The 16,558-nt window shown below is 41.2% G+C and overlaps 1 protein-coding gene across 1 annotated transcript in view; it reads left to right on the top strand.

Annotated features, from left to right (window-relative positions):
• CCDC6 (coiled-coil domain containing 6) overlaps positions 1 to 16,558 on the top strand; it is a 65,323-nt gene that overhangs the window by 4,187 nt on the left and 44,578 nt on the right. Inside the window, exon 2 of the mRNA XM_028481424.2 lies at positions 1,864 to 2,013. Coding sequence (XP_028337225.2) covers positions 1,864 to 2,013 — 150 coding nt within the window. The remainder of the gene's footprint in view (positions 1 to 1,863; positions 2,014 to 16,558) is intronic.

The raw sequence follows: 16,558 nt of genomic DNA, 5'->3' as shown, positions 1-16,558 counted from the left end.
AGAGTTTTTTTTTTTTTTTTTTTTTTTTTTTTTTTTTGCGGTAGGCGGGCCTCTCACTGCTGTGGCCTCTCCCGCCGCGGAGCACAGGCTCCGGAAGCGCAGGCTCAGCGGCCATGGCTCACGGGCCCAGCCGCTCTGCGCATGTGGGATCCTCCCGGACCAGGGCACGAACCCGCGTCCCCTGCATCGGCAGGCGGACTCTCAACCACTGCGCCACCAGGGAAGCCCGGTCTGAGAGTTTTGAAGCTGAGTTGGAGGTTAATTTAAAGGGGAGGGGAAGTGCCAGTCCTGGGCAGTGTTCCTTTGACCATGGAGTAAAGAGTATGACCTTGAGAAGTGCTAATAATGAATTACGGGGTGTGTAAGGGCCTGGGAACCTAGGGCCTGCTCCCCGGATGTGCTTGGCTGGTCATAAAACCTTATTAGCTGAGTGATGTGTCCTTCGCTGTTCAAGTCTCCCGGCCTATCCCAAAATGCTGTCTTAAAGAACTGGACTGCAACACCTCCTCCTGAAGTTTCCATTTTCTACGTAGCTCTGTTTTTCAGTCTAAGTACTACATACACGTGGCTTTCTTTGGTAGATTTGCTTGGCAGGCCGTTCCAGGCCCTGGCATCCTTCTCTCTGCTGTTGTGATGGGGAGCAGGGAGGATGGGCTCCCCAGAAATCAGGGCTCTCTGGGGCCTGGGTGTCGGGGAAGTCAGTGCGTATGTACAGAAATCCAAACCAGCTTAGTTGGGAGTGGTTGTCGGACCTTTTACAATAAAAGGTGGTAACTGTTTAAGGTAGGTGCCCTTTTGTCTCCTGCCCTCTATCTCTCTTGTATTATTATAAGTGACAGGTACTAGAGGCTTGGAATTGATGCAGTTCTCCCTTCCTGGACTTGGCAGATGAAACAGGAATGCATTATTGAGGATTAACACATCAAAATGTTGCAGTTTAAAAAGTACTTTGAATAGAGTTGAGTCCATTTGAAAGAAGTACCCTTTTTCTGAAAAGATTAATTTTCTTCAAGGATGGCTGGTTTTTCTGTTTATTCTGTTAGAACATAGGTGGAGGAAGGGATCTGCAGAAAAATATTTTCATCTCCATTGAATTATGCCTGACTCCCTTTTCTTCTGTTTTTAATGCTCAGTAATGCCTGTCCATGCCCTCACCTGCAGAAAATTCCCAGTAGGGAAATAAATAAGTGAAAAATGACACTCTCATCCATCCTTACCCTTCACTCCCTGGATTCTTGCTGCTTTGCAATTAACTACTTTGTAGCTGTTTGCTGCGTTTCCTTCCAGCAACTATTCAATGAACATGTAAATTAATCTATGTCTCTCTGTATTGCTTTTTAAATTGCATATCGAAACCCTTTCAGTAACATCTTAAAGAGGTGACATGATTTTACGATTTCACTTTTAAGCGAGAGGTACTTCTCTGCTTCAGTAAAAATGTTGCCTAGATGTTTTAACTCTGAACCTTTGGAATGCGGAGAGTTGTAGAGAGTTGTCATGAATCGATGCATATACCCCAGTACTGGACCCGTCTGCCCTATACGAGAAGAAGCTTTCTGTATTCTAGTGATTGACTTGGGATGGCTTCTAAAAATTGCAAAACAATCTTTGTTAATTTCTTTGGAATATCTCTTTAAGAAGAGGGGCCATGCATAATACAGGGAGGCCCTTTGGGGTAACAGATTTACTTTTATGGTTGCTACTGAGTTCCTCTGTTTTGTGCTTCTTGGGGTATATTGGCTCACAGTTAAAAATAGAGCTCTAATTAAAATGGGTGCCCTCTCTGGAAATAAGAACTATATTTCAATTAGTAAATTCCTGTTTCCTTAACATATTTTTTTGTTCTCTGTTTTATTTTAACAGCAAGCCCGGGCTGAGCAGGAAGAAGAATTCATCAGTAACACTTTATTCAAGAAAATTCAGGCTTTACAGAAGGAGAAAGAAACCCTTGCTGTAAATTACGAGAAGGAAGAAGAGTTCCTCACTAATGAGCTCTCCAGAAAATTGATGCAGGTAAATTACCTTTTCTCCCCTCTCATCTTCCCTGCCTGTTTTCTTCTCTAGGAAAAAAATGACTTTGATACAGCACTTTGTGTGAAATGTTTGCTGATGAGGTTGTAGCTAAAATTCTTTAGAGATTAACAATACCTAGTAAAGATGGCAGCAGTGTAATACTCAAGATTGTGGTTCTGTGGTTCCTAGCTCATCTGCTTAGGTAAGGTAAGATATTTTATACCCTGAGCATTTCAAGAAATTGCTGATAAGCCTGAGGCCTTAGCGCAGGAGTAAATGCTGTATGCAGTATTTTGGAATTATGAGGATTAACAGCAAATATGAGATTTCTTTTCCTTTAATGTTGAATCTGTAATGAATACATAAACATTTTTGGCAAGCAGAAGTGGGTCTTTTGCACGAATATATGAGGACACAAAGGGAAATGTCCATTTTGGGGGAGAAAAAGATATGTATCTGTGATAGTTAAAATTTTACATAATCGTGTTCAGATGGGTGAGTAATATGTTACTGAACAAATAACAAATGTTGAAACTTAACGTTTATCACTAATGGTGTATAGAAGACAACACACAAAACATATAGAAGTTTTGATTTTTCTAGTTCAGAGATTCTCCTCTTTCCCTTCCTGTTTGGTTTGGTTTGGTTTGGTTTTCCTCGAAGCTTACTAGTAAAGTACGAAAGTAAAATTTGTTTAGGGCAAATATTTTGCGGTTTATTTAATATGAACTTGAGAATAAGTAGGACATTGAGTTTTCATTATTTAACAAAGCGTGTCCAAAATAGTGGGCGGGTATAAAATTTTCCGAGGAGGACCACTATTACCATTTTGTCAGATGGCTGTAAAAGGTAGGAATACTTCCTTGTATTTTCTGTTCACTGGTATTACTAACAATTTCACTCATTAATTTGATTGAAATACATATTTTAGTGAGATTACAACAAAAGGATATTAGGGGCTTTTAAAAAACTTCCTAAATTCTTCTCTTACCTTCTAACATATAAAATGTTAGAAGAGAAGACCAGAAACCTTAGTGTTAAGACCATGCAATGGGGCTTCCCTGGTGGCGCAGTGGTTGAGAGTCCACCTGCCGATGCAGGGGACACGGGTTCGTGCCCCGGTCCGGGAAGATCCCACATGCCAGAGCGGCTGGGCCCGTGAGCCATGGCCGCTGAGCCTGCGCGTCCGGAACCTGTGCTCCGCAACGGGAGAGGCCACAACAGTGGCCTCAACAGTGGTACGCAGAGGCCTGCGTACCGCAAAAAAAAAAAAGAAAAAGACCATGCAATGGTCCAGGCAACTTTTACCCCATCTTTCTTTTCTTCTCATTTTCCTACCTAATTACTGAATAAAGATACCATTGCAGTCTTGTACAAAATTTGATTTATATGGTAGCTGATGGAATGTGAAGGATAGAGGTACCCAAGCATTATTGTCTAGCAGAGATTTATGGTGAAATTTTTGCATTGAAACTTTTTCTTTATTCCTGTGTATTCTGATTTAGACAAAAAACGAGGAAGAAGGTTAGTTTGACCTTTGACTCTACTTCACCTTGGCAGCATTAGACAAATTATTCTGCATGTTACTTCTAGAAATATAAGGATGCGATCGATTATGGTTTGCTTTTCTGAGTTTAGTGTGTAATCAGGTGTCCTAATTTTTAACACTTCAAGAAACATTTTTTGGTTTTCAACTTGCATAGTCGTTGGTATTTGGAGTCTGATTAAAGTACTTATAAAGCAGTGAAAACCTAGTCAGATTATACTCCTTTTCTCTGTAAAGACTCATTTTCATTGTGAGTGGTCTGTAGCGTGTCGTTTATAACTAATCTCTCATTCACTTATTATCATGACCCACCTACTTTCCAAGGACATGGATGTCCCTTAAAATAAGCTGCTGAATAGTGTGAAAGCACGAGAGACATGTGCAACAAGAAGGAGGTTAGTTATAGAAATATACTTGGTATAAGGAGGTTTGAACTTAAAATTTAAGCTCTGAGCATCCTATAAATAAAGCTATAACTTGGAAAAACATAGTGATTTTTTTCACAATTCTTACATTAAAAGAAATAGTTTTACTTGGTCAAGAGAAAAAAATTTTCATATATTAAAAACTCAAATTTTTTTGAGGGGCATGGATCTTTCTAAAGATACTGAATAATAAACAAACTGAACAACACAAGAAACTGTTCTTGCCCAAAGTAGTCTGTCATGTGGAGCGCTCGTCTTCATATGGCCGGGTCTTATGTTTGCCCTCAGTCAAAACAAAGCGTCTGGTAAGAGGGTGTGAGTCTATTGTTTCGGGGGCTCTAGGTGGGTCTGTAGCTCGTCAGTGGTCTCACCTGTCGAATCTGGACAAATGGATGGTCAGCATGTCTCGGAGACAATCTCTCATGACTCTCAGCTTGGTTCTTAGGCCATATATATTTTTTGTTTTTGTTGTAAAATATAAATAACATAAACAAAACAAAATTTGCCTTCTCAACCATTTTTGAGTGTATAATTCAGAGGCATTAAGGATTGTACATTCACATTGTTGTGCAACGATCACCACCATCCATTCCCAGAACTTTTTCAAGCTGAAACTCTGAACCCATTAAAAAGTAACTCCTCATTCCCCACTCCTGGTTCTTCCTTTTGAAAGGACACGGTTGGCAGGTAGTTTGAGGTTGAGGGCTCTGGCAAGTTCTGGAGCTGTGTCTATTCTGTGGCATGGTAGGTGATCTCTCACTTGAGACACCAGATGTCACAGCATGCCATTTTGTGGTAAATACCCGAGAATCCCTCCTACCGTTGGCCAGTTGGAAGGATCTTGTATAGATGCAGGGAAGAAGAGCTGTAGGCCTACTCTACCCATCCCGCAGGCTTTCCTGAAGGATTTCAGCCAGTCCTTTGTTGAAGGCTCACATCTTCTGCCACCCAGTATGGTAGAACTAATCTCCATCTGGAAGATTTTTAGAGTAATTGGTATCAGTAGACTTTTCCAACTGTGTAATTACTTCAGTAAGACTCTCTAGGATGCTTGCTTCTGGATAAGACCTTGTTATGACAGCCTACTAAGAGAACCTGTGTTGCAGGTGACACTGATGGACAAAGAAGTAAATTGACCTGTTCACCAGGGAAGTGTTCAGCATTTTTCACCCAAAGGCTGCTTAGAGGCTATTTATGAAACAGTTTTGGTTTTGTCATTTGTTCTATGGCTGTTGTCTCCGATAGTGATTGAACAGTGCTTTTATGTGCATTTCAAAGGAATTCTTTGGTCCTGAGAACACAACAAGATTATTACTATAGAGGAGATACCTCCACTCCCATCTGCTATGATAGAGGTGGTATCTAATACCTTTAAAAACTGAATCAAGTTTATTTAAGTGTAGATGAGTGGACATCCTTTGCCCTTTTAGAAGATCAAGTTTGGAAGATAGCTTAAATGTCTCCAAATATGTTATGCCTGTCTGAAACAAACAAAAACACACACACACACACAAAAGCATGCAGCTTTCCTCCCTCGTTTTTGTATATATCTGCAAGATAGTTACCTTGATTTTGTGAACACTCTTGTCTAAAAGATCTGCATCCTTCTGAGCTCAGACCATGGGATTGATTGACCTGATTGGTGAAAATTGTCTGAAAAAGAGCCTTCTAGTCTAATGCCAAGCCTACATTAGAACTAAATTCAGCCCTGGAATGCCTTGAAAAGAGGTTTTAGTTTAATCATAATTTATAATTAAAATTTATAAGAAATGTTTTATGAGCAAACTCTTCAGAAGAATTTGATATATAATATCTATGTTAGAAAAAAAGTCTAAAAGACTATTCTCTGAAACGTTAGCTGTAATTATACTTGGGTGCTGAGCTTATAAGTTATGTTAATTTTCCTTTGTTTGTCTATAAAACTTTTTTTACAGCAGGTTTTTATTAGTTATCTATTTTATACATATTAGTGTATAGGTGTCAATCCCAATCTCCCAGTTCATCCCACCACCACCCCCCCATGTTAATTTTCTTATGCTCCTTTCCTTCTCATTTTGTAGAAAGCAATGTGCGTTGCCTTTTTTTTTTGCGGTACGCGGGCCTCTCACTGTTGCCATTCCCATTGCGGAGCACAGGCTCCGGACGCGCAGGCTCAGCGGCCATGGCTCACGGGCCCAGCCGCTCTGGCATGTGGGATCTTCCCGGACCGGGACACGAACCCGTGTCCCCTGCATTGGCAGGCGGGCTCTCAACCACTGCGCCACCACGGAAGCCCCGCGTTACTTTTGTAATTGGAAAATATCTCACTTCCGAAAAAGGAAATTTAAAAAATCTGATGCCTCTTTTGTCCTTACCTTTTGAAACCTCCTTCTGTGTCACTGACTTTTAGAGCTCACAGTCCTGCAGTTGCTACTGAACCAAACTTTAGTCTGCTTACCTGATGCGCCAAAAAGCTAGTCCACTGATACCAGTTGTGGTGAAGGAAAGTACAGCATTTATTGCAGGGCACCAAGCAAGGAGAACAGGCAGCTTATGCTCAAAAGATCTGAACTCCCTGATGGCTTTTAGGGAAGGGTTTTTAAAGACAATGTGAGGGGAGAGGGTTACAAGGTGCATGATCAGCTCATGCACAATTCTCTGGTTGGTTGATGGCGAGGTTATGGTGATGTTTCAGGAATCTCAGTCGTCAACCTTCTGGTTCCAACCGGTCTGGGGTCTATGTATGCTGGTGGTCAGCATGCAGCTAACTTCTTCTACCTTGTGGGGGTTTTAGTATCTGCAAAACAACTCAAGGATATGGCTTAGGATATTATTTATAGCCCTTGAAGAGGAACTAAAGGTCCTTGACTTTGTTTTATGGCTAAACTATTATTATTCTGTCTTGCTTGACTGTTTTCTCACTTCTCTGATTAAATTTGCTCTTTGGAACTCAGAGAAGGCCAAGGAGGCTAAAGCTTTTCTACAAACCAAGAGGCAGGGGTTGCAAAAGGGATGGGGGTAGGATGGAGATCTCTCCCTGGTAAGGCCCTGAAGGGTCCTACTCAGTTTCAGTATCATAGTTGCATCTGTTTGTCATGGAGAGCAATGCACAGGATCTCCTTGCAAAGTCAGACTCATTTTGCAGTGATGGAAGATTCTGGACTGCCCAAATCGTTAAGAGCTAGCATAAACAGAATGCTGTAATGATTGGCTTAATTGTCTTGTCTCTCTTGATATGATTCTTTCCATTGGTCCCTCAGTCTTAAAACTTAAAAAAAAAAAAAATCCTTAATTCCACTGCCTAACTGTTAACCACCAACCACCCATCACCAATGCCAACTGGAAGATCTGTTGTTGCTGAGATTGATAGTGGTTTTAGCACTCGTGGATTTTCTCCTCCTTTTTTTGTAAGCCCAAGGCATCAGGTTCACTTCCTGCTCTTGGGAAGCCCTGTTCAGTTGTGGCCTACACTGTTCTCAACCAATACCACTGCCAAAAGGTAGTGAATATTTTTTGAAATCTTTTTTTAAAAGACTGGAACAGGAGTGAGATAAGAGTACTAGGTATTATATGTATCTCTGAATCTTTTCACTCTAACCCAGTATTCAAATTTTAGACCTTAAAATAACAGATAGGTTTGTAGTTTTGTTCTTTTGATTCACACTTGAAATTGGATCTGGTCCTCAGGAAATAATGCCACTATAGCTGTAATAGAAATTATTGTGCTCATTTTCTTATGGGGGAGGCACATTCTTATTGATGATTGAAAGCACTTACGAATAAAGTTTTCCTGGATTTCTTGTTAAGTGGCATGGCTTATTTTTACTATTATTGACTTGCTCCCTGAGGTGAAAATGCCTTCTGGAATTAAAGCAGTTGCAGTTTCCTAGCACCTATGGAAAGATGATACATGGAGGGAAGGAAGGAAGTTGTGGGCAAAAACCACTGCTGAAGCCGCCAGTACCACATGATGTATTGCCGAGCAGTTCGGAGTGAAACTGAGAGGAAAGATTTCAGTAAGTCCCCAAATCTGCCTATTCATCTAGGCAAAGGCTTACCTTCATTTTCCTTCTCCCTCTCCTCCCCTCAGTCTGGAGAAGTAGTTTCTTCTTCCAATACCAAGTGAATGGATGCAGGATTTTTCTGCAGCATGCACTTCCCTAGCCCCTGCAAGGCTGTGTCTCTGGGCAGCAGGAGTGTCCACAGGCATTAGACGTGAGTATAGACCCCCAGTTCCCTTCTCAAGCCTGTTCACCAGAATCTGAGGCTGCCTTTTTTTTTTTTCAATATCTTTATTGGAGTAAAATTGCTTTACAATGGTGTGTTAGTTTCTGCTGTATAACAAAGTGAATCAGCTGTACATATACATATATCCCCATATCTCCTCCCTCTTGCGTCTCCCTCCCACCCTCCCTATCCCACCCCTCTAGGTGGTCACAAAGCACCGAGCTGATCTCCCTGTGCTATGCGGTTGCTTCCCGCTAGCTAGCTAGCTATTTTACATTTGGTAGCGTATATATATCAATGCTACTGTCTCACTTCGTCGCAGCTTCCCCTTCCCTGTGTCCTCAAGTCCATTCTCTACGTCTGTGTCTTTATTCCTTTCCGGCCACTAGGTTCATCAGTACCGTTTTTTTAGATTCCATATATGTGTGTTAGCATACGGTATTTGTTTTTCTTTCTGACTTACTTCACTCTGTATGACAGACTCTAGGTCCATCCGTGAGGCTCCTTTTTTTTACTTCAAGTTCTCCAAGTCACTAAGACGGCAGTGCAGGGATTTTGTTTGTTCAGGCAGCAAAATCACATGTCAGGGTGATAAATATGTATGAAACTCTGTTTAGTTCATTTTAAAGGCACCGAGGCTAACACTGCCATTGCATCCATTCAGGTGAAAACTTGTTCCCTGATGGCAGGGGAGAAGAGACCTTGAAATATGTTCTTCATTAAGCTGGCTCGACCAGTGGGCCTCTTGGCTTGTAGTTTTTCAGGGCTATTAATGCTGAGCAGAAAAATTGGCTATCACCTTGTAGCTAACAGAACATTTGGGGCAAAGTTGGGTTTTCTCGTTGTTGTTGTTTTTCATTCCAAATTATCTGAACCTCAGCTTTGTGTGCTCTTTGTTTCTTTTCACGGAGCAAGGGGCTTATACATTGTGTTCACAATACATCTGCAAAGGGCTTCTGGGATGTTTTCATTGCATTTTAAATGCTGCAACCACCAGAGGGCAAATTATAAGCCAAAACTTTCCTGGCAGCAGCATGCCAGAAATCTCTCAGTCGAACATAATTTGCATTGTGATTAGGAAATACACTAAATTTGATGCACTTCTTTAGTCTTCAGAAATCACTGAGTTTTTTTTTTTTCAAAGTGTGTGCATGTGTGGTGTTGTTAACGGCCGGAGTTAATGTGCCAGCCTCCCCAAAGTGTAAGGGCAAGGGCAAGGGCTTAGAAGCCTTCCAGGCTGACTTCTTTGACGAAATACGGGAAAGCGCAGGTAGGAAATAAAGGTAGAAGGAAAAGGAAATTAAAAATAATGAGGTGAAGCTGGAGTGAGAGGTTGCTTTCTTCACCAGGGTAGGGGTAAGCATTGTTATTTCTAATTGAAAAGGTGAATCTTGGTGTTTGAAGGATACTTGGCTCCACTGTAGATGGACTTGAGCTATCACTGGAAAGACTTTTCAAATGATTTCCAAACTTTACAGTTATAAATGTTGCAACGTTTTGCATTTCTTGGGTAATTTTTTTTTCATTTTCAAAACAGTTTACACTCAGCCCAGTTAGTAATTACCTTAAAATACAGAGTTATATCCTGCTGCTAATTATCTTTACTTTCCTTTTTCCTCTTTATTCATAAACTGGATAAGAAAGATGGGGCTTTTTATTTTAATTTATAGTAAGGTCTCAGCTTAGAATGAATTCTTTCTTTGGGCTGAATACTCTCTATTCCTCAAAGAAGAAAAGGCTAGTTTTTACAAAATGGATTTTTTTTTTGCAGGTTAACTCTAGAGCCTAAAGGACTTCTTTATCTTATTTGTGGAGCATCTTTTTTAAACCTCCCTCCTAACCAGATTTCTTTAAAGGTGTTAATGCTTTAAGCAGCATGATGCTACTGGGAATCTAGGAAACTCAGACTTAGCCCCTTAGGTATTGTGAGTAGACGGGAAGCCCCATGTACTGGAGCCCTCCGCTCAGAGGTGAGAGCTTGTCCTTGGTGTTGAGGATGCTGACAAGAAAACAACATTTAAAAAATAATTAATTTTCTGGAAGGGCCTACCTATTTTTTTCCCTTGCAAAAGTTATATATGCCTTTCCCTTTAGAAAATGACAGGTTCGACAGTTCAGGCAAACCTCACCAAGGATAAATGAAAGAACTAACAAGATCGTGAAGAACTGTTGGAGATCTGGGGAGGGTAGGAATTGAGAAGAGACCCAGCACCCAAGGCTCCTTTTTTCCTGAGCACATTTGCTATTTATTCGTTACAGAACAGCCAAGAAACTGAATTGTGCTTTTGACAGTTGTGTGGAGCTAGGGTTACAGAAGTCAGAGCTCGGGGCTGGCCAAAGGTGAGGACAAAGAAAAATCACCCCCACTTTAAGCTGGAATCATGAAGAGCTACACCCTCAGGACAAGAGTGAACCAGTTTTGCATCATCTGGGTGAGCTGGAGAGCTAGCTTTGGTTTTGGTTTAAGGTAGACCCAGACTTCTGGTGCCTGGCAGAAGAAAATGGAATTTTCTGGAGGAAGGTACCATCACCCTAGGCCACAAGTTTCACCTACAAATAAAATTTTATTGAATTTTTGGTGCATTTTGAGGGGCTATCCTACAGGATTTTAGGAGAGATTAGAAGTGGGTGTGAGTCAAAGACAGGATCATGGAAGACTTTGGTTTTGCCCTCAATGACTGGAAGAATAGAGTTCTTTCCCACCATTTAAGGTGGAAAAGGTGGCAAGTGGACTAGACTTGGAGTGGCAAGGTCAGAAGTGCAGTTGAGATGTCTAGACATCCAAATGTTAGTAACAAATAGGCATGTTCTCTCAACAAGAGAAGCCTGGGCTAAAGATATAAATTTGGGAGTGTTGTTATTAATTAATTAATGCCTGGAGAAGAAGACCAAAGACACAGGAAATCACGTAGAGAGAATGCAAGGACAAGCCACAGAGTGGAGGAAGGTATTTTCAACATATGTAACCAACACAAAACTACAAATCAGCAAGAAAAACAGGCAACCCCAAAGAGAAGTGGCTAGAGACTTGAACTGGCTCTTCATATAAACAGGTAGCAAAACGGCCAGTAACCATATAGAAAGGTACACAACCCAATTAGTAATCAGGAAAGGTGAAATAAACCACAGAAAGAAAGATACTCCTAGAGAATCCCCGTGCATACTGTCAGAGAATGGAAATGGTTTCAACCATTTTAAAAATAATTTGGCATTACCTAATGAAGTTGGAAATAGTCATTGTCTTTAACTCAGCACTTCCACCCCTAGGTATATCTTATAATGTTTGCACGTGTGCACCAGATGTGTAGAAGAATGTTCTTTGTGACATTGTTCATGATAGTGAAAAACTAGAAATGACCTAAATACTCATCATCTGTAGAGTGGATAAATTTTGATATACTCATCCAATGGGATATTATCAGGCAATAAAAATACACACCTCAGTTATACTCAATAACAGGGGTGAATGAAATCACGATTTCATTTAGCAGAAGGTGCTAGACAAAAAAGAATATAAAATCAAGCAAAAACTAATGTTTAGAAATAATAGTAAAATCTTTTAAGATAAAAGATGCAAAGAAGTGAATACCATAAGAATCAGGAGAGCAGTTACCTCTAGGGGATAGAGGGTGTGATCTGGAAGGGATGCACTGGGCTTTGGGGTGCTGGCGATGTTATATTTCTTGATTTGGGGCCATATATATATATATATGTATATATTAATATATGCCAGTGGTATCCTTTCTGCCTGCCTGCTTATTTTGCTCATCCTGAGGCTTAATCTAGGGGGAAAGAGTCTGTAGGAAGTGAGGTCATTACCATTCATCCAGTCAGTATTTGCATAGGTAAGACATTTTTCTAGATGCTCTGGGGTAGAGTTGAGCAAGTCCTGGTCACTGCTGTTCATAGAGCTCACAGTGCTGTAAGGGTGATTGAGAGTATACCCAGGTGCTCAAGGGTGGCAGCACATGTCAGGGATAAGAATAAAGGCTTTGCAGCCAGAAGCCTGTACTTTAAGCCAGGATCTACCTGTGACCAGCTGTGTGACTCTGGGCAGCTTACCTCATTTCTCTAAGTTGTGGCTTCATAATGTGTAAAATGCAGATGGTAGTATCTACCACAGAGTTAGGAATATTAAGTGCGTTGATGTGCGTGCATAAAGTGTTTGCTACATAGTAACTAGTGCCTTGAAGTATTAGCTGCTTTTTGAAGTAACTCATAGAAAGGATTTGAAACCACCATGAATGTAACTCATAGAAAGGATATGAAACCACCGTGAACAAGATGTGGAGATGCACCGGAAGCACACTGCGCTCATACCAGCCTGAAGAACGGGGAGTATACATGATGCTGAGGGTGTATGGGAAGGCGCTGTGGGAGTTTCAGAAAGTTGGAGGGAGGGGTCCAGGTACTCTAGGCAGAGGACAGTGTGACCAGGGCTGTGGGCTCGGGGTGCAGCAGCTTGTGTTAGCGTAGTCCTGTGTGACCGGCGGGGCTTGCGGTCTGGAAGCCCCTGGGCTGGAGTGGTCTGCAGACACGTTTGTCTGGAATGATAGGCTTCATTTTTTAAAATGTGTTTTTTCAGGGAAAGAGTCTTTAGAAGAAGACACGAGCTGTGCCTCTAACCGCAGTTTCCACCACTCTCTGTGCTGAGACCCATCATTCTTTGTTTGCCAGATGCCTGGACCCTGAAGGCATTGATGTTTATAAACCTTAGACTGTCACTTGGGCTGAGTGTGAAAGTAGCATGAGGAAACCATGGGAAACTTGCACGGGGACGGGATCATGGGAGTAGTTGAACGTCATACCTATGAGTTTGGGCTTACTCTGCAGGTAGTAGGGAGCCATCGCAAGGTTTTGAGCAGGGTGTTGAATAAATAGAAAACTCTATTAGTTTAGTCTAGCATGATCTACGCTGGACCTGGGGGGATCCATTAGGAGGCTTTGGCAGTGGCCCGGTGAAAAGGAATAAAAGACTTGAACTAGAGCACAGAAAGCACAGGGTATATTTGACAGCTGTTCCGGGGGCTGACTTAATGCCATTTGGTAACTGATGAGGTGTGTGTTGAATGAGAATAACAGTACCAGTAACAGCAGGGGGAAGGAGGAGGTGGGCATAAGTGTGGGCCCAGGAGGCATTTAGTGGTGAGGCACTGCGTTTGAGGTGGGAGGCAGGCTTTCTGCTCAGCAGAACGGTTCACAGTTGGTTAAGAGACTCAGTGTTGTGAGAGAGAGTTCTGAACTTTTTTCTCAAAGGCCATGTTAACTGCATGATACAGTAGGTCCTCTGCATGCAAATGAGTTCTGTTCCGAGAGCGCGTCTGTAAGTCCAATTTGTTCATTAGTCCAACAAAGTTAGCCTAGGTACCCAACTAACACAATCATCTGTATAGTACTGTTCCTCAAAATTTTTGACACATTGATTTGGGAAATTAACCAATTGATTACAGTAAGTCCCCTACATATGAACCAGTTCCATTCCAAGAGTGCATTTGTAAGTCCAATTTGTTCATTAGTCCAACAAAGTTAGCCTAGGTACCCAACTAACACAATCATCTGTATAGTACTGTCACACAAATAATACATAAAAAACAAACACAAAAAAACCATTTTTAATCTTACAGTTCAGTACCTTGAAAAGTACAGTAGTACCAGCTACATCACTACTGCTTTTACACTTGCTTCCGGACATCCTGGGATTGAAATAAAGATACTGTACTACTGTGCTCTCTACAGTACTTACAATAAAGTACACAAAAGCACAACCACTCATAGAGGATGCACGCACATGAAAATGTAGGCCAGACACGTGAACTAACTTACGTGATTGGATGTGTCAAACGCACGTTCGCATCTTTGAAAGCTTGCAACTTGAAGGTTCGTGTGTAGGGGATTTACTGTAATTGTTTTTGACAGTCCAGTGACTTAATGCGGTCGCTGTCCTATGGTGGGCTTTACTTGGTCCAGTGCAAATGGCTCTAGTCCTTGGTGGTTGTCAATAAACCAGGCACGTTGGTTGCAGAACTGTGGGTCGTACACAGAGAGAATGATTAGTGTTGACTAGTGAAAACAGAGGTGGCGGCATCTTGGGTTTGTCCTCAGGTTACACTGAGAAAGCTGGGTCCCGGGGCTGGTGGCCAGAAGGCATGCCTCACTTGTCACTGGCTGGATTGACAACAGGCCCGGACACACTTGCAAACACACTTCGCCCAGCCTGGGATTTGGCATGCCTGCTGTGTGCTAGGTGGGCGGCGTGACCCATCCATGTGCACCTGCGGTGGTGCCTTTACCTGCTGGAGAGAATTTTGCCCAGAAGAAAAGCCATTCAGTGAAGAGTTCTTGAATCTCCAATATAAGAAGCCTGGTTTACTGAAGTGGCTCCAGAAAGCTTTTGTAAATTTTGAGAAAGACAACAATTATTGGTAATTCACTGATGCTTAAGGCTTGCCTGTTTTTTGATCAACTTAATGCTATACTTGTGCTTTTTAATGGGCTGGAAATTGGCTTTGGGACTCCATGTGTGAGTGGATAAAGTAAAAAAATGCACATGTTTGAGTACTTAGAATTTTACAGGTTTGTAGTTGTATTTTTGCTTATAGCCTTTTCACTTATGTTAATATATTTTTCATGCTGAATCCTAAGGAACAAATCTTTATTTATATAACCCTCTTTCCATTGAAAATGTGCTGCCCGTGGATCATTGGTTATATAATATAATATCCATTCTGTAAGTTTTTTTGTTGTTAATGGTAACAATATATTGCACAGGTAAGAGTTCCAAAACTCTTCCATAGTCTTTGAGATTGACTTTATAAGAAGTATATTTACAGAAAATTCTGATTTTGGAAACATTTTAATCTACTTAAGCATTTTGCTTTAGATACTTTGAAGGCAAACACATGAATTTTTTTCAAACCCATTAATAGAATTTGCTTGACTATTTACTTCTTAGATTGAATGAGTTTTGTTCTAGTTCAGGATCTCTGACCTAATTGAAAGATTTAAAATTGTTCATAAAGTGTTAAGACCTTTGGTTAGAAATGTAAAATCATGTCTTGAATTTTATGCCCATGTTGAAGATGCTACTCAGAGATGAAACTGGAGTTTAGTTCTTTTGATAGGTCCTGGGTCAGCCTAAACCAGGCTTCCTTTTAGGGTTTTTGTTTATGGTATCATGGGCTACAGCTTTAAAATAGGCAGGTGGAGGGAATTCCCTGGCGGTCCAGTGGTTAGGACGTCGCGCTTCCACTGAAGGGGGCACGGTTGGATCCCTGGTCAGGGAACTAAGATCCCGCATGCTGTAAGGCGTGGCCAAATGCAGAAAATAATAAAATAAAATAGGCAGGTGGATTCAGGGTGTTGGTTCCAGTCCTATTGGGGCCAAATGGCTTGAATATACGTGGTATCTATTTAAAACAGGAACGGTTTCTGAATTTTTCTCAGGCAAACTGTTATGAGGCAAACTCTATGGCTATTAGTTCCTCAAGTTCTCTTGCCCTGCTCTGCCCCCTTCTCCTTGCCCATCTTAATTCTCATCTCATAATTGCTTTGGCGGGGGTTGTTTCTGTATTTTTCTCTGTGTTTTTCTTTTTATTGGTGATTTCTTTGTTCGAAGGAAGAACCAGATTTTCTGTTTCTAGTATTCTGTTCAGAAACTCCATGCCCTGCCCCGAGATTGCCTGTCACCCGAGAGATGGCAAAACAAAGCAGGCAGCAGAGCCATTTGTTCCAGGTCTGTCTTTGGGGGATGATGAAAACTGTTGTCTTTGGCAGAGTTAGAGCTGAGGATGGCTTGACATTTTCCCAATGGGTTAGCATAACCCAGGGACCTTGCTTGAGTTCTGGTAACGACAGCTTAACCATCCAATTTTCCTTAGGTTATGGCTCTTGAGAGGAAAAAGCCTTTTCAAATTGAGAGTTTTTTATAGATTTCATTACTAGTTGACTCTGTATTCTTATAGGAAATACCTAATCAGATATGGACTGTGTTAGGCCATCTGTCTGTATATGAGTATTTTCCTCTAAGCCAATGAGAACCTTACCTTTGCTCAGATTGATATTCTGCGACAACTGCTGCTTGGGGGGGCAAGAGATTTTTCAACATTAGATTGCATCCTTTATTGTTTTAATTTACTTCAAGGCAGAAGCATAACGCTAAAAAAAGGTGGAAGGGGGCTCTTTCAAATAAAAAAGACAGCAATTGAAAACATATTAGAGGAAAACACAGCTAATATTTTTAAAAAGCTATGCAAATGGTTTAAAGGTTTTAAGACTACAGTTCATTTTTCTAAAACCAGTAGATATCATTTAAGCTTAGTGTTCATAAACTATTTTAGGGCAAAGATAATATCTTAACCATAGATTGTAC

Source organism: Physeter macrocephalus, chromosome 20 (genome assembly GCF_002837175.3).
Source record: "Physeter macrocephalus isolate SW-GA chromosome 20, ASM283717v5, whole genome shotgun sequence".
Lineage (NCBI taxonomy): Eukaryota > Metazoa > Chordata > Mammalia > Artiodactyla > Physeteridae > Physeter > Physeter macrocephalus.
Note: the sequence above shows the minus strand (reverse complement) of the source record. Positions and strands in the feature narration are given on the sequence as shown.